The sequence below is a fragment of the Populus euphratica genome, unplaced genomic scaffold (genome assembly GCF_000495115.2).
Source record: "Populus euphratica unplaced genomic scaffold, PopEup_1.0 scaffold91.1, whole genome shotgun sequence".
In the NCBI taxonomy this organism is placed as follows: domain Eukaryota; kingdom Viridiplantae; phylum Streptophyta; class Magnoliopsida; order Malpighiales; family Salicaceae; genus Populus; species Populus euphratica.
Window position 1 is genome coordinate 587599 of NW_011499917.1, and position 22175 is coordinate 609773.

General features: G+C 33.7%; 3 protein-coding genes and 1 long non-coding RNA gene across 6 annotated transcripts; 2 read left to right on the forward strand and 2 right to left on the reverse strand.

The window, feature by feature from the left end:
- Nucleotides 1-204: 204 nt before the first annotated feature.
- Nucleotides 205-6869, reverse strand: LOC105134723 (coatomer subunit gamma). The gene is made up of 18 exons (XM_011039237.1): nucleotides 6660-6869; nucleotides 6052-6149; nucleotides 5898-5948; nucleotides 5644-5757; nucleotides 5293-5493; nucleotides 5109-5210; nucleotides 4615-4722; nucleotides 4301-4528; nucleotides 3693-3943; nucleotides 3401-3572; nucleotides 3137-3292; nucleotides 2969-3019; nucleotides 2608-2748; nucleotides 2338-2535; nucleotides 2098-2229; nucleotides 1846-2019; nucleotides 1315-1554; nucleotides 205-890 (listed from the first exon to the last, which is right to left on the reverse strand). The coding sequence occupies exons 1-18, from the start codon at nucleotides 6703-6705 to the stop codon at nucleotides 696-698; spliced, it is 2658 nt and encodes an 885-aa protein (XP_011037539.1). The 5' UTR covers nucleotides 6706-6869; the 3' UTR covers nucleotides 205-695.
- Nucleotides 6870-12935: 6066 nt separating this feature from the next.
- On the forward strand, nucleotides 12936-15638 carry LOC105134724 (ras-related protein Rab7). Of its 2 annotated transcripts, XM_011039239.1 has the most exons (8): nucleotides 12936-13036; nucleotides 13146-13234; nucleotides 13516-13542; nucleotides 13669-13768; nucleotides 14426-14572; nucleotides 14680-14760; nucleotides 14844-14989; nucleotides 15320-15638. In XM_011039239.1, exons 2-8 carry the CDS (start codon nucleotides 13182-13184, stop codon nucleotides 15384-15386), a joined length of 621 nt encoding a protein of 206 aa, XP_011037541.1. In that variant the 5' UTR covers nucleotides 12936-13036; nucleotides 13146-13181; the 3' UTR covers nucleotides 15387-15638. The 2 variants fall into 2 exon arrangements, with proteins under 2 accessions (XP_011037541.1, XP_011037540.1); XM_011039238.1 differs by having other exon boundaries at nucleotides 12937-13234.
- A 175-nt stretch (nucleotides 15639-15813) lies between these two features.
- On the forward strand, nucleotides 15814-16359 carry LOC105134727 (uncharacterized). Its single transcript, XR_844045.1, has 2 exons — nucleotides 15814-15896; nucleotides 15930-16359. It is a non-coding gene; the product is annotated as an uncharacterized LOC105134727 (long non-coding RNA).
- Nucleotides 16190-21423, reverse strand: LOC105134725 (SWI/SNF complex subunit SWI3D-like). 2 transcript variants are annotated; one of them, XM_011039241.1, is made up of 9 exons: nucleotides 20869-21423; nucleotides 20035-20555; nucleotides 18906-19550; nucleotides 18571-18737; nucleotides 17781-18493; nucleotides 17156-17343; nucleotides 16826-17067; nucleotides 16578-16783; nucleotides 16190-16363 (listed from the first exon to the last, which is right to left on the reverse strand). In XM_011039241.1, the coding sequence occupies exons 1-8, from the start codon at nucleotides 21278-21280 to the stop codon at nucleotides 16651-16653; spliced, it is 3021 nt and encodes a 1006-aa protein (XP_011037543.1). In that variant the 5' UTR covers nucleotides 21281-21423; the 3' UTR covers nucleotides 16190-16363; nucleotides 16578-16650. The 2 variants fall into 2 exon arrangements, with proteins under 2 accessions (XP_011037543.1, XP_011037542.1); XM_011039240.1 differs by having other exon boundaries at nucleotides 16578-17067.
- Between the last annotated feature and the right edge of the window lie 752 nt (nucleotides 21424-22175).

The following is a 22175-nucleotide window of genomic DNA, read 5'->3' on the forward strand; positions in this document are numbered from 1 at the left end:
TTTATTTTTTCTGACCAAGGTTACCAGTACTACAGAAAAAATCACTGACAAATAGCATCTTGTCAAAACTACAACAAAATTCAGGTACAGCAGAAACATTCCAGCCGGTATCTGACCGACAATTGAAACGAGACAGGAGAATTTAAGGCTTTTAATGTACCGTTTTATTAACTAGAACGACATTTTCCAGTCTAACAAGCATGATTAAAATAACATCACAAAGTTCGGTCGGAGCCATGAATTCCGTGCCGAAGTTCTTAATTTTTGCAAGCAACAATCATTAATTCTTACGAATCCATAACATTGCGATGCCAAAACATATGAGGATAATCCACCCCAAAAATTCGTCCCGTATTATGGAAAAAAGTATACCAAGCAAGATTGATAATCTTACACATAAGAATTTTCCGGGAAAAAAAAGAAGAAAAAAACAGAAAAGGATCTTCCTAACGGACCTGATTTGCATGACACAAGAATGACGTTTGCTAGCTTTAAAAAAATGACGAGAAAAGCTCTGCTCAAGTTAAAAGCAAATACAGTCTCCTACAAGCCAAACTTCCCTTCCCCGTGACTTGCAACTCTTTGTATAAAGAGAGCTTTAATTGATATTACAGCAATCTGTCCCTGACCTCATCTGCGGAACAAAAACAAATAGCCTGCTGAGTAGAAAGAGGAACAATCACTGGACTGACACCTTAGCTGCATGATACAATCTCATGAATGGCATCACCAATGGCTTCATCCTCGGATCTAACAGACAGTTTCATCGCAACATCCCTCGTACCCTCAATTCCAAACTGCAACCGTACAAGAACCTTCACATTGCCTAAGGATACACCAGAGAGTAGACACGTGTGTGACCTTGAATTGGTTGCGACAACCTCTGTTCCCTGAACAACACCCCAGAAGACAAATAAAATAAAAGGACTAACATAAGAACATCAGTTAAGGGAGTGATTATAGGAACATATTTCAAACAATCACATGAGACTTCAAACATCAAATAATATATCACAACAAAAAATATCCAAGAAGGACCCCTAATTGATAAAAATAACTTGAATTGAAGGCCTTCATTAGCATTGTGGTCCTATGCAGCTCAAATATTTCTATTCTAATCAAGAAGGCAAGTAGCATAGTGGGATCACAGCATCAATACTCCAACAAAACAGAACTTTCCGCTCCCCAGACAGAGTCCAGTTTCTTAATTCACCCTAAGAAATCAAATGGTTCGGTTCCATTCTCATTTTTCTTTGGATCGTCAAATCTTAAGTAATAACTAATCATCATACAGTCACATGATGACAAACTAACCTCACAAGGTTGCATGCCAAGAAGGTTGATGACAGCACTAACAGCTTCGGCCAAGCTCTCCCTTGGGCCAAGGCCATATTCATCCACACGCTCAAAATCTTCTCCCATGCTTTCCCAAGCATTCCTGAAATTGGAGACTCCAACCTTCATCATGAAATCTGCTGCAACAACTTCAAGGTCCTCTAGTTGGTATTCATCCTCAACACCATCTTCCTCTGCCTCACCAGTACTTGGATCAACCTGGTATATAACACCCAGCACCAAAAAAGTTGAACAATTATTATCCCAAGAATTAAATAGTTGGTACTATACTGCATATCTTCCAAAAAAAAAACTTTTGTTTCTCATAAAATAACTAAACTAAAAATCTAAATAAAAATTTACTTCTCTGTGTGCAAGCAAACATTTTAAAGCCACACTGGTAGATAAACATAACAAAATAACAAAGTTGTATTCCAAAAGTGTTCCATGCAGGAAACTTAGAAAAAGAAAATACATACATCAACAAAAGAATAAAGCAGGAAAACATACCTCTTTAACAATGAACCTCAGCATGTTTGTAAACTTTCCAACTGCTGTAATACCCTCAGGCTTCTCAAATGCCACAAAGGTTTGTCCAGGTGTATCATAAGGAAGAGATCGTAAAGGCTTGGATGCTACTTCTGCAAATTCATCTGCTTCTGAAGCATCCACTATAACGGAGACCTGAAGTAGACAGAACAATTGATAAGATAGCACTAGGTGAACAGAATAGTAAATACTATTTTCCAAACAAGTCATTACATTTTCCAGTAGTTGCTCAGGAATTGTGTTGGTGCAGTTGTACTGAAACACCACATGCCTATCAAATATGTGCTTAACAACATTAACTGCATATTCTGTTTCTGCTTCTGTGAGCTCCACAGGAGCTGAGGACTGTAGAGAAAATATGCAAAATAAGAAACAATCACATTTAATTAGTCCTCATTCAGCAATTCAAAACACAAAGTATGTCATGTGGCTAATGTGGTTTGGATATGGAACCTTGAAAAGCTTCCCAAAGTTTGAGAATTCTGGAATAGAAGAAAGAAGCCTCTCGTAAGCATCAACAGTAGACGGAGGACCAACTGGAGGAGCTCCAAGACCAGCTGGCTTTTTGCCTGGGGCTTTCTTCTCAACAAGTGGCTGAGACTTGACTTCTTTTGGAACAGAATGAATATCAAAAGGCTCCTCAGAAGGTTCCTACATCAACAAAAAGTACATGAGATGATTTCAAGAAGCAGTGCAATGCATGAGAGAGAAGAGGAAACTTACATAATTTTTCAAACTTGTCTCCAAATTCACTAGGGGAATATCCAGGTCTCCAAAGAGAAAAGTCTTAACTTCTTTATCAGTTTCAACCACTTCACCATCACCTCCAAGTGTGTTGAGATAAAGTGTTGCCCTATCACGAACCTGAAGACAAGGAAGCAGAGATTCTTCAAACAAAGAATTTTTGAAGAGGTTGGATTGAGCATAATTTAACAAACAATGCACTTTTAATTAAAGGATGCTTGTGCACGAGCACACAAACACATTTGAGGACATAGACTCCAAGAGACAAGTATAATGTTAAAAGAATGACATACCAATTGAGATGAACTTCACAAAAGTGGATTATTCTACAGAAACTCACCTCATCATCGCTGTCAAAGATACAACGTCTCAAAAGGACAAAAATACGAGGCTGCAACATAAAGAAACAGAAAATTAACCAATTCATGTGACTAAGCAGTCTATCTAGAGCAAAATTTCATAACAGAAATAACAGAACACAAAATGCACAACATCATGCCAGCAATACCTTCAATGCATCAACCATGGCACCAAATTTAGCCAGAGTGCTCACAGCAGCAGCCCGAACAGTAGCATTCTCCAGATGCACACGGTTGTAGATATAGCGAATATATTTGCTCGGATCAGTGGTCTTCGGGCCTTCAATCCCCAGAAAATGGAGTATCTAATAATGTGAATGGAATAGCACCTAGCATAATTAGAAAGAAAAAAAAATAGAACAAGCAAAACAAGATTGATAAAACAGCATTCTATGATAGAAGAGAAATGCTACCTGTGTGGATAGATAGGTAAATTCACAATCTTCAATAAATTCACACAAATGAAGCAAACCGCTTTCTTTTGCTTCGGGGATATCTCTGATGAGGATCACAATTGAATCTACAATAGCCTTTTTGTACTCAAATCCTCCTTCCTCCCTGAGAATGTTGCTTAAAAAGTTCATCCTGAAAGTAACAAATGGCTTACAACATTAGTGCAGGCCTTTTAACAAAGGATTATTTGGAATGAAATGTCCACTTTAACATATAATTTCAAACAATAAAATCCCCAAAAGTATTGCTTACAATGATCTGTACTTCAAGGGAAACTTCAAACACAGTGACCTTATGGCCTCCACAACAACAATTTTGAACTCATCGGCAATATCTGACATGAAATTTGTTATCTGCTTCATCAGGCGATCCACACTTGATTCATTTCCAGTCTTCAGTAGAGTGGTGATTGCAAGAGTGGCAATGCTTCTGTTCTGGTCTGAAATTAAACTCTCCATATCGATGTTGCAGTTAGTGACAGCCATCGGATGGGTCATGGCCACCTGCAAAACATTTCAGTGAGAACATATGATGTGAAAATTTCCAAATGAGATGATAAGAAATATATTCAGGCAATCAACATTGCTGATAATTGATCAATTTAATGTCCAATCTCTCATGCGCAAACACTAATGTCCCATCTCTAATGTCACAAACACTGCCACTTTCACCAGGTCAAAGCTAAAAAGTTCCCACAACCCCATCACCAAGAATCTAGTTCCGCAGCTTTCTGGAAAACTACAAAAGCAAACTAAAACCCACTCCTAAGCACAAGCTATAACCCTAAGATCCAATTTACTTTGCATCAGAGCATTCAGCTATATATACAGCCAGTCATAGCTTGAAGCAAAATTCATAACCTTGTTCAAAGTGCGGACAGCTGCAAATCTCAGCACAGGCTTGGAAGAGCTCAAGAAGAGCTGGAGAACAGTAATGGCTGGAGTCAGTTCTCGGCTTGTCACACCACTGAGCTCTGTAATTGCTCTGGCAGCCTCAAATATCACCATTTCTGCCTTGTGGCGCAGACAACTCTCCAGAAAATCATAGAAAGGACGGTCCCCTGTCTGTGTGCTAGACTCGCGAATAACCTGCAAAAAGTAATAAATTCATCATCAAAGCTCACACTAAAAGAGTAACAAGCATCAAAATATGTGTTTGACTAGAATAGACACACCTGACTAGTATAGCGTATCAAAAGGCATTGAGCCAGTGGTGAGCGAACAGATCCCCTCGTCAGACTGGTAACCAACTTGCTAACAGCAAGTCGATCATTCTGTCGTATCTGAAAGTTTAGAAAGCACAAGAATTCTTTAATTCACTGGTATGTTTCCTTCTACCTAGGACCTCTATAGCAGTTATTTTCCCAAGAAAGCAATGAGGAAATGCTAATAAGAAAATTTCAAAAACAAAACAAAATTTACTTCCTGAATCTCAGCTGTTAAACAAAATATAAGCTCAAGACTACAAACATCAAGGCTGCTATGCTTTGACCTTAGTAAGACCAGTACTTCAATTCTTTTTAAACGTTAAAATTTTCAAAGAAGCTCTCAAGGTGACATCATTATATCTTCACTCAAACTTCTACCAGAAAAACATAGGTCACTTGTTATTTAATTTAAATCTCATAAGAGACTCCAAAATTAAGGGGGGGAATCCATCAATGCATACCTGTTGGAGCAACGCCAGTGCATGAAATTGTACTAGGGCAGCCCTTGACTGTACAGCTTCTTGAACCTCGTTCCTCCTTCTTCTGACAATCACTGGGTTCGTCTGAAAAACATTAACATATATATTAGACATTTTAGAGAGGGTGTTAGAAATGAAAACAATGGCTGCTTGGCCAAATAAGTACCTGGAGTAAATGAATCCCACTGACCAAGGCTGCACTAGCAACCACTGGATTCTTGTCAACGATTGCTTGTTTCAGATATCGCTCAATCTGGGTAAGCAGGGTTCCATCTGTTATCCGACAAAGCACACGAATGGCATTTGCTCGATACATATCAGTCTTGCTATTCATGTCTTTCATTAGGGAGCTTGTCACAATAATAACCTGTTGTAGAAAAAGAAGAAAATGGGTCAGTAATCAGTGTTCGTGCATCTACAAAACAAGAAAAGACCTGAAAACAAAATTAAAATCAGTGTTCATGCATCTACAAAACAAGAAAAGACCTGAAAACAAAATTAAGGCATAGCATATAACCTCATCTGCTGATGGCGATAATTCCTTTATAATCAAATACACCATTCTCCTCAGACCTAAATCTTTTGACTGGAAAAGCTTTGTCACAGAAAAGAAAACTTCTGTGGCTTCAACCTACAGATAATGCAAAACAAAATAATTCAGACAATATTCCAAACAGCTTCAATTGAATAAAAACAAAACTTTGAGAAGACAAAGGATCTTATAGTTCATAGAATAATTAAGTTTTGAGCTACCTAGCAAAAACAATTTACCTTAGTGAAGGAATCTCCCTGGTTCAATAGATAAAGAAGCTTTGTGATAACCTACAATCAAACAAAACAACACCTAACCCCATAAACAGACAATTCCCAATGTCACCTAAATACAAGCAGAAAAACAGGGATTAAGGCAACAAAAAGGAAAAACCTGTGAGCATCTTCTCGGATCAAGTTGAGGGTCATTAAAAACCCTAGCTTCCTGAAGAACAGCTCCCTTCTCAATACCCAAAAATGGAGAGTACTCCGCTGTAAAAAGTAAACATGACAGTTTTAAATCCGAAAGCCCACTCAACTTTCGCTCAATTAACAAAGTAGTTCTTAACAAATTTATAATTGCGAACAACAAAGACTAATAAACAAGTAATTGCAAGATTCGGATCATTGATAAAACAATTCACACCATGCCGCATTAGATCAAGTGAATTTAATCAGATTTAAAAAGAATCAACATCCACATTGTCATTTTGGGCTCGAAAAACACACTAAGCAAAACAAGAACCAGATCAATAAAATCAAGTTGCACAATCTCGGATCCGATTCTTAGTCAGGAAACTCACGACCAAACGCATTAAATTAACCAAAACGGAACAGATCTAGCACCTAGTTATTGATCTGGCACTAATCACCAAGGATTAAGAGATGAAACCTTATATTGAATCAATATACTAAATCGAATAATAAAAACGGTAACAGAATGGTTTCGGTTCGTGCAAAAAAAATCAGCAAGATATTGAGAATCAAAAGAAATGGAATCACCTTCATCGTCGCGATCATCGTCTTTTTTCACGAGAGGTTGTGCCATCGCTAGTTACGTTATTAAATTGCAGGATCTGTGATTTATTGTCTCACTAAGAAGGCACGGGTGAAATTTTAGAAGAGAGTGCTCTCTTTCTCTCTATCTCTCTGTTATTTTCTCTGCCCTCTGTGTGAATTGAGCTATGAAGAGGAACGGGTTTAATCTGATGAGAGTGAGCATTGTGGAGTCTGTTAGAAGTAATGGTATCTAATTAATGCAAGAAAGCCACGTTGACAGGGAATTTTGTTTTCCATTTTTAACCTCAGTATTTTGAGTTGGGTTACCAAATCGCCCTTCACCAGCTTGTTGTTTCTCTGAGGCTGAGGGCGGTGCTGATTTTTATGGTGCGAGAATGCTTATAGCATCTTCAATGAAAGATGGTATTTCAAATAGATAAATCAATAGAATAGTATTTTAAATAATATAAATATAGTTTTTAATTATGTATATTTTAATGAAAAAACCATTTGAAAAGCTAATTTTATTAGAGTAGAATAAATAAATATTTTATTTTTTTATTAATTTTAATATTATTATTTTTTTCACATGGCTATATTTAATTGATTTATTTTTTTGCCTCATTTTATTAGTTTTTGTTCTTTTGAGATATGTATAGGAATAATATTTATAAAAAATAAAAGATATTTTAATATTTTATTTAGCTTTCCTTTTAAGTATGAAAAGAAAAAAAAACTAAAAATTACTTTTTTATTTTTAATTATTCATTTAGCAGGTCATTGAAAATGTTCTGTTAATTGTATTTTAAAAAATTAATTAATCAACATCCTAAAAAAAATAATGATAATTTTCATTTTTCAGTAATTAAAACAATAAAAAATAAAATTAAAAAAATCAATGAATAGGAAAAAAATCATAAAAAATACCAGCAAACATGAGTGATTAGATTAAAAAAATCATGATTATGGGTTTAATGATAAAATTAAAATTTAACAAAATAACTAAGAATAAAACATTAAAACATTGAGGACTAAATTTAAAATATCATAAAAATTTGAATTGAAGAAGAAAATTCTCAAGGTTGCAAATTCACAAAATAATCCAAATTTAAAATAAAAATCAAGAAAGTGGTGACCAAATCTTGAAAAACAATGAAAAAAATTAAAATTAAAATACTATATTTTAAAGTTATGTTCAATTCAATAAATTAACTTATAATCCGAGATGTTTGGGGCTTAAACTGGCCGAGTTTCAAAAAAAAATAAAATAAAGCATAAAAAAACATTTGATTCTAATATTTAATTTAAAAACAAAAATTCTTATTAAAAAAACTAGCCTAAGAAATAAAGAGCTCTATATAGCATTTCTATTTTTCAAGATAAATAAATTTTTTTATAAAAAGTAAAAAGAAAAGGTAGGAAAACTTCTTGTGACAAGACCAAAAAAGATAGCTAAAAAATTGAGAGAAAATCAGGTAAATTTTAGTGAATTTTTTAAATCTAAATTAATTTTTTAAAGTTGTAAAGCTTTAGATGCCACACCTGTACTCAATTAAAAATCTTAATATAAAATAAATTTAATACTGAAGAGTGAGATTAATTAAATTAATTTTAAATTATTCTTTTTAAAATAGCAAGATTTAGCAAAAAGCACAAGAAATAAGATAATATTGGTCAATTTAATACTAAAATGTGAAATAAATTAATTCAATATAATAAAAAATTCATTTTAAAAAGAGCAAGATCTACAAAGGACAAAAAAACTTGAAATAACTTGCATTACTCTCAAAAAATTTAAAAAATCCCATAAAAATTTAAAAAATATATCAGATGATAAAAAAAATATTATAAAAAAGAATGAAAAAATCCAAGAAAACTATGGAAAATCTACCCCGAATTATATAAAATTATAAAATAAAATTAAACTAAAAAAACTTTAAAGTTTAAAAATTCATTGAGAAAAAAACCAACTAGAGAGTTGCATTGATTTTTTTTCAATGATTAAATTTCAAAGATAAAAAAATTAACAAATAATAAAATTAAAAATAATTTTTTTATAAACTATTCAAACAAAATAAATACTAATAAAAAAATTAAAGATTATATTTAAAAAATAATTATTAAAAGACTGCATTAAATTTTTTTTTTGGACAATACACTGAAACAAAGAAGAAAAAAATAGAATTTGTTGTTTGTAATAAACCAAAAATAAAGGTCATATTTGTTTCCCAGAAAGTTGTTTTTGGGAAACTATTTTTCAAATTTTTCTATGTTTATTTGTCATCAAAAAAATAAGTCAATAGAAAACACTTTTTAGTTAAAAAAATTAGCTTGGTTTTTAAGAAATTATTTTCCTGAAAAATTTGGATGAAAAACACTTTTTGAGAGTTATAAAAAATTTAGAAATGTTATATTATTTACTGATTATATCAAATTTAATTCTCAAATTTTTGATTGCTATATATATACACTTTTTGGAAGTTGTAAAAAATTTAGAAATGTTATATTATTTACTGATTATATCAAATTTAATTCTCAAATTTTTAATTGCTATATATTTTTTTTTGATTCTTTTTTTTTTAATTTTACCCCTTACAATTTAATTTTTATATTAACATTATTTCTTATTTTTATGATTATTATTTGCTTTTCTCTTATTATTTTTTTAATTGAATTTATTTACCTATCAAATTTAATTTTTATTATTTTGATTGTTACTTATTTTATTTAAATTAATTTATCAAATTATAATTATAATTATTTTAATTTTATCATCTTTTAATTTTTTTTTATCTATTAGATTTTATCTCTATTATTTTTATTTTTATTTATTTTATTTAAAATAATGTATGAAAATATTTTTTTTATTTTATTCTCATTCAATTTTTTAATTTATAAGATTTATTTTTTATTATTTTAATAAACTTGAAAAAAATAAAACATTAATAAGTTATTTTCTAGTCTATTTTCTATGATTTAACTAAATATTAAAAGTATTTTCTAATTTATTTTTTATTGCACCATTAAATATCAAAAAATAATTTATTTTTTTTAAATTTACTTTAAAAAAATTATTTTTCAATAAATAAACAAGACCAAAAAAAACATGTGCCTCTTAATCAAGTTAGTATTATCGAGAGAATTTCACTGTGGCCTTGAAAATCACAATTTAACCATGTAAATTATCTGGATGTGCCGCCATAATTAATTATTTAAATAATATTTTATAACTGAAAAATACACAACAACTACTCTCTTAATTTAACAATTACACCAAAAAAAACTTGTTTACCCGTTTCTTTTTCTTTTTTAGCTTCGAAAAGAGGATTAACGGGGGGCACTGACCAGTGGTCACATCGTCTAAGGATGTAAGTTTGGGTGGGCTTGAATTATTGGTTATTTGGGCTCAACAGTTTTGGACTATGGATTCCTTGCCTAAATGTGTTAGCTCGATAGGCGCATCATCTAACATTTCTTATCAAATTCACTTCGAAAATAAAAATTACTGCCAGTAAATTCGGCTAGCAAGGCGAACTTTCAAGAACGATAATTGAAATTAATCATTTAGGTGGTGGTCAAGTGGTAAGAATTTGGAATCAAGGGGTTTGCTTCCTCTGTGGTCTCAGGTTCGAGTTTTTGGTTGCTCATATGATGGCCATTGGAGACTTACATGGTTGTTAACTTCAAGACTCATGAGATTAGTCGTGGTGTGCGCAAGCTGGCCCGGACACCCACGTTAATCTAAAAAAAAAAGAACGGTAATTGAAATTACTTGAAAGTGAATTGAGAGAGAATCTTTCAATAAAATTCCATGACGAGTCCATGTATAAACGCCGAATGCTGTGCATTGTCATTAGTGATCTTTTATTCAATAAATATGCATGTTATTTTGTTGCAATGCCAATTTGATTTTACAATTTCTTACCTTGAGAATATTCCGGGAAACACAAGTCCAGAAGCAGTCAAAAGGACAAATTTCCAACCAATTTTTCTTTTTCCATGTTTTACAATTTTTATTGGCAATATTTTTATTTATATTTTCAGGATTTAAAAAATTAAATTTGGAGGTTAAAAGTTATAAATGCTATGTCAGAATTTACAGCTCCCAACTCCAAAATATTGAAAGACGGTATGCCAGAACAACTTAAAATGATGGGATTTTTGTTATGTTATGTAATGTTTTGTTACTTTTATAAGATAATTCTAAGATAGAAGTTGTGTAAACAGTGGAGGTGAAGGAAATAAAGTATTAGAGAAGATTGAGAAATAATTGCATTTAATACCAATTTACAAAACAAAGTGATTGTCCCACATCCTATTTGATTATGATGAAAAAAATAAAATATAAAAAAATTTATTTTATTATGATATATATTGTTATCAAACTTGTATATTTTTAAAAATATTTTATTATTTATTTATTTTAATTTATAAAAAATATTAAAATTAATAATATTGTAACAACTATTGTTATAAAACTATGATTAACTTGACGGGTTGATCTAAAACCTAAAAAAATAAAAGAATGATTGACTCAACTTGACTTGATAAAAAACATAGGTTGTGAATCCATTGACATTTTTGACAAAAATTAAAAACTTTAGTCGAGTTGACCCTTCCAACCTATGATCTGAACCTTATCTTGAATCGACTCCCAAGTTGAATTTTAAATAATAATAATTATTTTTATTCTTACGTTAACTTGGGTCAACTCATGTTTGCCCTCTTGATCTATAACTTGAACCTTACCCTTCTAAGTCGAGTTTTAAAATTACAAAAATAACATTTTTTATCCTCATATCAACACCATCTTGATCTATAACTTGAACCTTGTCCTTCTAAGTCGAGTTTTAAAACTATAAAAATAACATTTTTTATCCTCATATCAACTCAGGTTAACCTGATTTGACCCTCTAATCAATGACCGTGACCTTACCCTAGGTTAATTCTAAATTAAATTTTAAATTTATGATAATAATCATTTTAATTTTATAATGATCTGAGTCAACCTAAGTTAATTCTTCTAATATGTAACTTGACTCTTATCATGAGTTGACCATCGAGTTAAATTTTAAAACTATGATAATAATTATTTTTATCTTTATATTGACCCGGATCAATAAGTCAACCCTACATGTGACCCAACCTTAACCCAAATTGAACCCCGAATTGAGTCTTAAAACTATGATTATAATCATTTATATTCTTATGCTAATTTGGACCAACCTACCTCATGATCTAAGCCTTGACTAATAACCTGAGATTTTTCATGTATCGATTTTTGAGTTGAATTTTATAATTATGATAATAATTATTTTTATTCTCGTATATCCTAGTTTGACAATTTTAAAATTATTTTTTTATAAGAATATTTTATAAATAAAAAATAATAAATATTATTTCTAGAAAAATGTCTCATTTGAACTTTTTATCTTGAAAGTATAGAAATTAATCCTAAAATTGTCTCAAAAACATATTTATTTGTATGCTTTTATCTCTTTAAGTAAAAAAAATATTTCTGTTTATACTGTTTCGATTCTTTTTATTTACAAGCAACAGATAAACATAATAATAACCAAATGTTACCTTATAATCACGATGACAAGCAATTGATTTTATAAAGTTAATTTATAAGATAATAAATTTATTTTATTTTATTTTAAAGCAATGTTATTTTAGCTTTTTAAATAAAAATAATATTATTTTAAATTTAAAATAATAATTAAAATCATTTAAGTATAGTCTTGTTTGGTTTTGTTTAGCTGTGAGTTAATCGTCAAATTAACAGAATTTGATCATGAAAACTTTTTTAACAATTTAAAAATGAATTGTATGTAAACATGTGTTTAATATGTAGGAGTTTTTCTAGCTATGGTTTAAAAAAACTTATTTAAAAAAAGCAATAAATTGTAGATTTTTTAAACTCAAGTTCTTACCGCATTCTTTGATGAAAATAAGTGAAAAATAAGTTTAAGCAATTTAAGTCAAATAACTTTTTAAAATGATTGTGAATCTATAACTGTAGTGCCACATCAACCTTAAGTGAGTATTTATTTTGTTGTTATAATCAGTTTAAAAAATATTAAATAATTTTCTTAAATTTTTTTTAGATAGTATTAATATATTAATATTAAAAATTAAAAAATATATCATTTTAATCCATTATTAATTAAAAAACACTTTATATATTAAAATATCATACACACAGCCGCGAAACAAAATAATAATAATAATAATAAATCAATTTGATTCCATAAATGACAGGTCACTACCAGCTTTCCGTGACCAAGCAGACTAATAAACTAGAAAAGTCCGACCATCTCATCAGAACTTAAAAAGAAAGGAAGGAAAACAGGAACTCCCCCTTCTCCTCCGCGGTGGTCGGAGTGTTTAACTCTGTGAGAGTATCTACTTAGTGCTCTTACGCAGTGCACGGACAAAAAGAGAGAAGTAGCTATTTAATCTCTTTCCTTCTCTTCTAATTTTTGGAAACTTAAGCACACAGATCGATCGGTTAAAACAAAGATGCCTTCCCGTAGAAGAACTCTCTTGAAGGTTATCATCCTCGGCGACAGCGGGTCAGTCACCTCACCTGCCGCTTTCTCTCTCTATTTTTCTGTTCGATTCTGAACTCTTGGGTTTGCTTGTAAAATTAGGCGGATTTTTGCAGATCCTAGATTTCAATTTGATCAGTAAAACTTTTTATCTGGTCGGTTGAATTATATGTTATTTTAACTCTCATATATTCGCAATTTCTTATATTTTTTTTATAACCGATGTATTTTTGAATAACTTTGAATTTTTGTGGCTGTTTGAGATTATTTTCAATGAAGTAATATAGTTTGTTTGCGATCTGCAGGGTAGGAAAGACCTCATTGATGAATCAGTATCCTTCAAACCTCGCGGTTATCTCTTCAGTAATTATTTTGTAGTATTAAATAAAATCTGCATTGCAATGTTACACGTGTATACTGTTTTTTTGGGGGTTTTCCCTTTGACGTAATGATTTTAGATATGTAAATAAGAAGTTTAGCAATCAATACAAGGCGACAATTGGAGCGGATTTTTTGACCAAGGAAGTTCAGTTTGAAGATAGGCTCTTCACTTTACAGGTTGGTAGTGCTAGTTTATATTGTTGGTTTGAGTTGGATTTTGGTAATGTAGTGAAGTGTATAAACTTGAAGGAGTTATTAGGTGAGTTTTTTTTATGTGAGTACTACTAGTCTTTTGTTTGTTGATTGTAAGTCAATCTATCAACTTGGTGATTAGACTTTAAAGAAGTTGGACTGACATTGCAAAATTCTGTTTCACATCACGGTGTGCTGAATTGGAATGGTTTTGTGATTTAGTTTGGTAGTTTGTGAGTGCAAAATGAAAATGATTGGAATCGAATAGAAGTCTCCATATTATCCTTAATAGAATACATGTCGTTGGAATTTATTATAAGTTTCACATGGAATTTGGTGTTAATTGGATTTCAAATGGGGTCTAAGTTGGTCACTGCTCCTACCACTTTGCGGAGAAACTTCCCATATTGATTACTGCATGCTTTCTGTGCCCTAAAACATTAGGCTGTTATTCTGCTTGTTCCAATACTGATTCTTGTTTATTTTCTGCAAGTCCCCATGCATTATAGCAGGCACAAAAAATTATTGGGATTGCCAAGCCATTGGATTATGAGTCAATTTTCCTATGTGTCCCTAACTCCCCGACTGTTTTGCTGGATTGCTGTACCCAAACATTTAGCATGCCTCCTTTTATTTTGGCAGATTTGGGATACTGCTGGGCAGGAAAGATTCCAAAGCCTCGGTGTTGCTTTCTATCGTGGCGCTGATTGTTGCGTCCTTGTATATGATGTCAATTCGATGAAATCTTTTGACAATCTTAATAATTGGAGGGAAGAATTCCTCATTCAGGTATTACTTTTTTTATTTTCAATCTCGCAGAAAAGCATATCCAGCAAAATCCATGATTTTCTTAGTTGAAGTTGATTTGTGACAATAATTTGAGAAAATTTTTGCAGGCAAGTCCTTCAGACCCAGAGAATTTCCCATTTGTTGTTCTTGGAAACAAGGTCGATGTGGATGGTGGAAATAGCAGAGTGGTATGTGCTTTGAGCATGTCAAACAAAAGCCCCCCTGTTTCTATTATTCTCTCTGTAGTTCAAATGCTTCTTGTGATTTGCAGGTTTCAGAGAAAAAGGCACGGGCATGGTGTGCTTCGAAAGGGAATATCCCTTACTTTGAGACCTCTGCCAAGGAAGGTGTTAATGTTGAGGAAGCTTTCCAATGCATAGCAAAGAATGCCCTGAAGAGTGGAGAAGAGGAAGAAATGTAAGTTAAAAAAATAACCATGTCCATTTGCACGGCTCATCCTCTATTACACTTTTAGTGACTAATGACTAGTCTTATAAATTTCTTATATCATTAGAGTTTGATGTTAAACTGCAATGCTTCCTCATTTTGTTTCGCAATTAGCTTGTAAGAGTGCAGAATGTTTGATTCGATGACCGCATAAAAGCAATGCATCTTGACTTGATAACAGCTACAACTTCGTTTTTCTTAAACATTGAATAATCTGTCTGTTATCTTATTGAACAATGTTAATTACTACTGATGGCACTCGACTTTTGTGTTTCCTGTGGCAAAATTTGTGGCATGAAGATACTTGCCAGACACCATTGATGTTGGAAGCAGCAGTCAGCCTAGGTCAACGGGATGCGAGTGCTAAATTATAGCCTGTTTCTTCGGCAGCAATAAATGATATTTACCATTGCTACAAACAATTGGGCTGATTTTAGCCATTCTTATTGTTGTATCGAGACTGTAAATTACATGTTTGTGGGAAAAACCCGCCCCGTAGTGTTGGACATGGTGCTTTTCGTGTAAAAACTGCTATTATTTGTTCATGCTGTGATTGATTTCTTTCCGGGCACGAAGCGATCTCGTCATGTTATTATTACATTATGCTACCTTTTCAATCGAGATACTTGTTTTGAGGAACTATTAAAATTCAAGTTTTTCCTTGTGTTTAGGATTGTGGTTTTTTCAAACAATTGAATTTTTGTTTGTTTAGAATTAAATTTAAAATATTTTTTTTTAAATAAACAAATATTATTTTAATATATTTTCAAATAAAAAACACTTTTTAACTCTTAACACATTTATGATCTACTCTTAACATTTACGATCAACTGGTACACTGCACTACACTTTTAGACGGCGTTACTTGGAGGCGGGCATGCTTTTAAACCCATACTGAACAGAAACGTACATCACATGGAAGCATCTGCATCAATTTGTGAATCCCAACATCTTTTTCTTATATCGGAGGGCCTACAACAGAGAAGTCATGCTAGTTATCCATGTCTAACATTTAGAAGATACTTTATGAATTCAACCTTCAGCAAAATCTCACGGTACAAGTCATCATGCTTTTCATTCTCACATAATTCTGAGTTGAGATGAATGGGGTCCAATGCTCTTGCAAATCACCTTGAGTTACTAGCAAAGCTCCATCCCCACTTTTTTTTTATTACAGTGACAACAGTGGCTTCAAACGAGAAGATTGTAGAAGACACCAGCCCTTTTTTTCCCAGGAGACTGCAGAGCACGATTTACCATCTAATATAGGGCACAGACTTACTGCACTGTAATAACACTGCAAAAGGAGACAAACTGCGCCCTCATGACCTTCCAAAAAATTAACTGCATAACATATGGAAAAAGGTATTAGAGCTTAGTCAAGTCTCTACACTGCTAAGATACAGAAGAAACAGGAGCAGAAAAGATGTATTTTTAGGTGGCTTTTGGAGGGGACATGCAAGTAAAACGAAATTCACGTTATACAAGTATGAGATGAACCGTGACAGGATATCAAATGCAACAAAGCGAGTCAGTAAACACAGAAAAGAGCACTCACTTGATAAAACTAGTCATAGCTGACTGGGTATAAGAATCAATGCAGTTCTATTCACACGCATTCTGATGAAAGACTACTTTGTTCCAATTGAAGAAATTTTGTCCTGACTAGAAGGCCGAATTGAATTTCCTGCTGTAGTGGTTGTTGACACAAATGTTCCAGGAGGGGTATTAGCCAATGTACCCATCGGCGTTGAAATTGGTGGCCTTTGGGTAGCCATGTTCATTGGTGGCGTTGAAATTGGTGGCCTTTGGGTAGCCATGTTCATTGGTGGTCTCGGAAATGCGTTTGCAAAGTTCATTGCATTTCTGTTGGAAGGTAATGCTTGTGGCATTGCTCTAGATGAAGGTGGTAAACCAAGTCGGGCTGCAATTATCTGAGCTCGTTCTTGGTAAAGTCTCTGCCTTGACCTGTCCAGTTGCTCCCTCACCCTCATTATAACACTATCCATTTCATTAAAGAAAGCCAGCTTGGCTTCCAACTTATGTAGCTGCAACATATGGAACCATCCACAAGGTCACACTTCTATGGACAATGATAGAATACAGCATAGAAAGCCAACTGGGTTGTAGAAATACCTGCTTCTCAATCAGTGAGGCAGCAAGTTCCCGAATTTGGTCCTCTTCCTGGTTTGCAAGAAGTTTTGCCTTCACTGCTGCTGCTGAGATAGCTGAAACTGCAGCACGCTTCAGTTTATCAATGTTATTGTCATCTTTAATCACTTCACTATCAGGCTTCTCTTTCTTGCTGTCTTTTGGAACCTCATCTGCAAAGGGACAGAAAAATTAAGAACATACAATCATAATGGAAAAACTCTCCCAGCCAAAAAATCAAAATAAACATTGCACATCAGAAGCACCATGGTGTCAAAAATTCTCCCACCAAAATTTCAAATAGACCTCCTTTGATGCTCAATTCAAGTGCAGATGATGCAAAAGAATGATATACAAGTTTTAGCATGCACCCAGAATAATTTGCAAATTCCTGACCTCATCCAGTTAAAGCTTTGAGAATACATCACTGTTTCTTTTTCTCTCTCTAACCATAACCACTGACAAATTCAGGCTATCTAAGGACATTAAATGCCCACTAAACTCCATCCCAGTCATTTATTTTCAATCATACCCAAGATCCCTTTTGAACATACATATTTCCTCCCCAAATCTAACCACAAGCACGCACAGAGAGGGAGAGAGAGAGGACCTGCGGTGGCTCCAGTTTCAACCTTTGGATCCGAGGGCTCGTTCACTTCTGAAGGCTGTGAAGATAACATGTCTACATCAGCTGTTGCCTCTGTAGTTTGAGACTGCTCTCCTGTTGCATTTGACTTCACTGGTTGCTGCGACCCATTGTTGTCCGCAGGCAGAGAATCAGACACCATGTCCACATCCTTTGACACATCAACAGCTTGAGAGGGTTCATCAACTGACATTGATGTAAATGATTGAGAACGCCCATTCTTTTCTGGGGGCTTCAAATTAGACACCATATCCACATCCTTAGCCACCTCTGTAAGCTGAGAATGCTCTTCAGCTGAAGGTACTTCCAGTGGTTCCTTCCCGGAGCTTGGTGGACACCCTGACTTGGGTGGTATCTCATCTGATTTGTTTACAATACTTGGTGTGTGGTCCTGAGGTAGCTCTGAATTGCTAGATTCCTTTGATCTACCAGGTTCAACTTCCTCATGAGTAACCACTATCTCTCCTCCGTTTACAACATCTACTTTATCTGGGAATTCACCTTTTGAAGAATCCAGAGGTTTCTTCTCTTCAGGAACGGAGTCTTCAACTTTCTTGTCACTGTAATCATCTGACAAATCTTTGTTGTCTATACCTGAGGTAGGGCTATTCCCTTTCTGGCTTTTTCCCTCCTGCTTGTCCTTTAGAGCATCCTGATCAGCCATTTCAGTAGCAACACTGCAAATCTCTTACTCGCATAAGACACAGACCCAGGAATTGCAAAGAAAATTAAGTTCCGGTAAAAGTTCACATACCAATCACTGCAAGATGGTTTCTTTCTCTCATCTGGTGGATCTTCCAGGAGAAAGCAATGCCTTGATGCCAGCTGCATGCCAGGAGAATTGCTAGACAAGGATTTCAAAGCACTGCAGGCTGAAGCAGTAGCAACATCAGGTCCCACCAATCTTGCCAGAAACAAAGCCTATAGAAGAAAGGAACCCATCAGTTGAATGATATTAGCTGCATTTTTTAACATGCTAACGCATACAATGCCATGAGCCTCAAGGTTAATCCTTTTTATACTTTTATCTGCAAATAAAAACTATTTAAGTAAATGACAAAGTTTTCTGCATGCTAACATTCAACTTACCAAAGCCATGACAGGATTTCCAACTTCAGAAAATGAAAGTCGGTTTTCAGGAGTTGGGGAATAGCCAACAGCTTCAAATGCTTCTGTAAGAGCCTTGAGTGCAACATTTTCACCCATTTCCTCACCAGCTTTCACTCCACTGACATATTCAGATTTTGAAGTTTCCTGACCATTAATCACATCACCTCCCTGAGAAACTTTTACTCCAGTCGTATCTTCTGGTTTTGAACCTTCCATTGGCACAGTCAAGTGTTGATCCTCATCAGCACCTGTTTTGCTCTCACTTGTATCATGGACATCTTTAGGGGCAGATGTATCATCATTTGTTGCATCAGCATCTGCTGTTTCTTTAGAAGTACCATCCATATCAATGGCGCAGTCAAAAAAGGCATCCTCAATTGGCATTTGAACAAAGTGCAATATACACTGAGCCTTCGTTTTTGTGGCAACATGTTCTGCAATCTCATTCCAGTTTTCTTTATAGAGTTCCAATGCTTCAAGAAGAAGTAGAGTCTCTTGATCTGTCCACTTTCCACCACTTACACCAGCAGCCTCAGCAGGCTCCATGAGAATAAAATCTGATGAGGACATGTTTGAGCCAAACTTTCTATTATTAAAGCAATCGGCACATAAATCATAATCTGCCTGTCCAATAGGAATAAAATTAGAAAGAATGCAATATATAAAAGAGTAAAAAATGGGAGAAACTAAAATTTGGCAAAGCATTTGCAACCCCATTTCATGTATCATATCACTGTTGTATATTCTGTAAAAAACTAACATTTGGAATGTGCTTCTATCATCTTTGGCATGTGCTTCTATCCTCTTTTAGATCCAAGCTACTTACTAAACGAGATTTTGTACTTCACAAACAATTGAATTCGAATGGTGCAGGATTAAGGGAGTGTTTAGGACAATGGTAGAGATTCAAAGTGTTTTTCGCTTTGGAAATGCATTAAAATAATATTGTTTTCTTTTTTATAAAAAATATTTTTGACATTAGCAAATTAAAACAATTTAAAAAATGAGCACAAAAGAAATAATTTAAGCAAAAAAACGTTTTAAAAAATTTGCAAAACTGCAGTGCCAAACACCCTCTAAAACCAACAAATTCTAGGGAAGAACCAACCTTCTTCTGGCAATGATAGCGTTTGCGCGAGCAATCAGCTGAACAAGAATTGCAGTGGTACTCAACAGATGGCCCCTCAAGCTTAGCCAACTCTTCAGCAATTGCCGACTCAGGAAACAATCTAGATGGTGTAGTTGGAGCTGTGAAGTTAGGTTTAGTAACAACAGGTGGACATGTTTGAATGGCTTCAAAGCGAAACAACTTTTCAAGTGACAAATCTTTCTTTGCTGCTCCATCACCATCAGCGTTTGTAACAGAATCTAATTGTAATGGATGAAAGTTAATTAATCCCCAATAGTCCAAGAACTCTAACACCTCTTGCCTCGCTTCCGAGTCTGAAACTTCAAGTTCTGATAAATCTTTCACTTCAATAAGAGTGTTTGGATTTGCATGAAACTTCTTCATAATCCAATTACGTATATCTAAATAGGTGTCAGGTGACCGGCTTTGGGACTTTCCATTAAAGAATGAAGGCAGCAAACGCTCCTCAAGCGAGTGAATTTGTGTCCATGAAAACCAACCTGTAATCCAAAAGGGACGAAACCAAAAACTCATTTTCTGTCTCGACTAAACAATTCGCTCACTTAATTTTCACAAGAATTTTAATATTTCCACATAAACAAAACACAGAATTTCTCACATTCTCGATTCATTAACAACAGTACAAAAGGCACAAAACTTGACCTAAAAAAACCCTGAAATTAAAAAATTCTCATAACTGCAGCTAATACATACACCAAAACCTCAAAATTTTCACATTTTCTCAGAAACCAGACTCAAATTAACAAAACTTTTCGCAGAAAACACACAGGAATTTAAACTTCCACCACTTACCACAATGACTAGGCACAACATGAGCATTAGAATCACGAGATCTAATAACCTCAAACTCTGCTTCAATTTCTGCTTGCAATTCCTCCACCCTACTCCTCCTCTCCTCCTCCACCACCGCAGCGGCATCCGGCACCGCCGCAACTACCTTCTGTTCGATCTTCACGCCTGCTGAAGGCGCCGAAGAAGCCAAGATGTTAGGGATTTGTCTCGCTCTAGTCAACGGACCGTTATGGATCGAGAGATTAGAAAATCCAGCTTTCTCGCGAGTGAGCCGTTTCGATGGTAGAGGTGAAGAGAGAGAGTTTGAATGTGAATTTGCTTTCCTTTTGTGCCCTCCAGCCCGGCGCCTTGAAGTTGTCGGTTCAAATGACGCCGGCGAGTCGGCAAAGCTCCCCGCCGGTTTCTCCTCCATTCGTGACTGATTTTGAGGGTTTTTTGTTTTTTTTTTGAGCTAGTGAGTGAGGGAGATGTGCTCCATTTCTGTGGATTATTATTGGCAGAGAGGAATTTTTACTTCCAGATAGTGAAGCGTTTTTAATATTTTGAATTAAAAAACATGTTGACTACTGTAGTTTTGGTTTTTAGTCGATTCAGTCCTTTTTCTTCTTTTTTAGTTAATCTGGGACACTTTTTTCCTTTTTCCCGATTTGTGATGGATCAAGCCCCTTTATCCAGCTCCTTCCTTCACTTTTAAGCTTCCATATTTATAAATATAAGTGAATGGAAGGAATTCGTCATTATTAAGTAATTAATTTAAATGAATAGGGTTTGATTTTATAAAAAATAACTTAGGGGGGCTGATCATATGAATATCAATACTTAAAGGATCATGCAAGTATTTTTGAGATTATACTATAAAGTGTTTTTTAAAATTTTTATACTTTTGATATTAATATATTAAAATAATTAAAAAATATACAACTAACACATTACCATGCAGATTGACGTTCATATTAGCAGTGATGGGTATTATTTTCATTTTTTTTAAAGAAATACCCTCCTCTTTTCCTCTTTATCTTTTCTTTCCTTTCTTTTTCAAGAATATTAATTTATTTAAAAGTATAATGGCTTTTCAAATAATTTTTCTTGCTAAAATATATGGTTAATGATTGTTTTTATTTTTTTAAAATTATTTATATTAATATATTAAAATAATTAAAAGATATAAAAAGTTAATTTAATATTTTTTTAGTTAAAAATATCTAAAAATAGCAACTAACACATTACCATAAAATACCTTCAGATTAGCAGTGATGGATATTATTTCAAACAACTGCCGCCCTCTCTCCCTGGCCTCTCTCTCTCTC

Coding starts and splice junctions, on each gene's coding strand:
- LOC105134723 (XM_011039237.1), bottom strand. CDS start 6,705: ATGGCACAACCTCTCGTGAAAAAAGACGATGATCGCGACGATGAAG. Junction 5,211..5,292: donor GTGGGATTCATTTACTCCAG/GTACTTATTTGG, acceptor AATGTTTTTCAG/ACGAACCCAGTGATTGTCAG. Junction 3,944..4,300: donor CTGTCCGCACTTTGAACAAG/GTTATGAATTTT, acceptor AATGTTTTGCAG/GTGGCCATGACCCATCCGAT.
- LOC105134725 (XM_011039240.1), bottom strand. CDS start 21,280: ATGGAGGAGAAACCGGCGGGGAGCTTTGCCGACTCGCCGGCGTCATTT. Junction 20,556..20,868: donor TGTTGTGCCTAGTCATTGTG/GTAAGTGGTGGA, acceptor TTTGGATTACAG/GTTGGTTTTCATGGACACAA. Junction 17,068..17,155: donor CCTCACTGATTGAGAAGCAG/GTATTTCTACAA, acceptor CATATGTTGCAG/CTACATAAGTTGGAAGCCAA.
- LOC105134724 (XM_011039239.1), top strand. CDS start 13,182: ATGCCTTCCCGTAGAAGAACTCTCTTGAAGGTTATCATCCTCGGCGAC. Junction 13,543..13,668: donor AAGACCTCATTGATGAATCA/GTATCCTTCAAA, acceptor TAATGATTTTAG/ATATGTAAATAAGAAGTTTA. Junction 14,990..15,319: donor AGTGGAGAAGAGGAAGAAAT/GTAAGTTAAAAA, acceptor TGTGGCATGAAG/ATACTTGCCAGACACCATTG.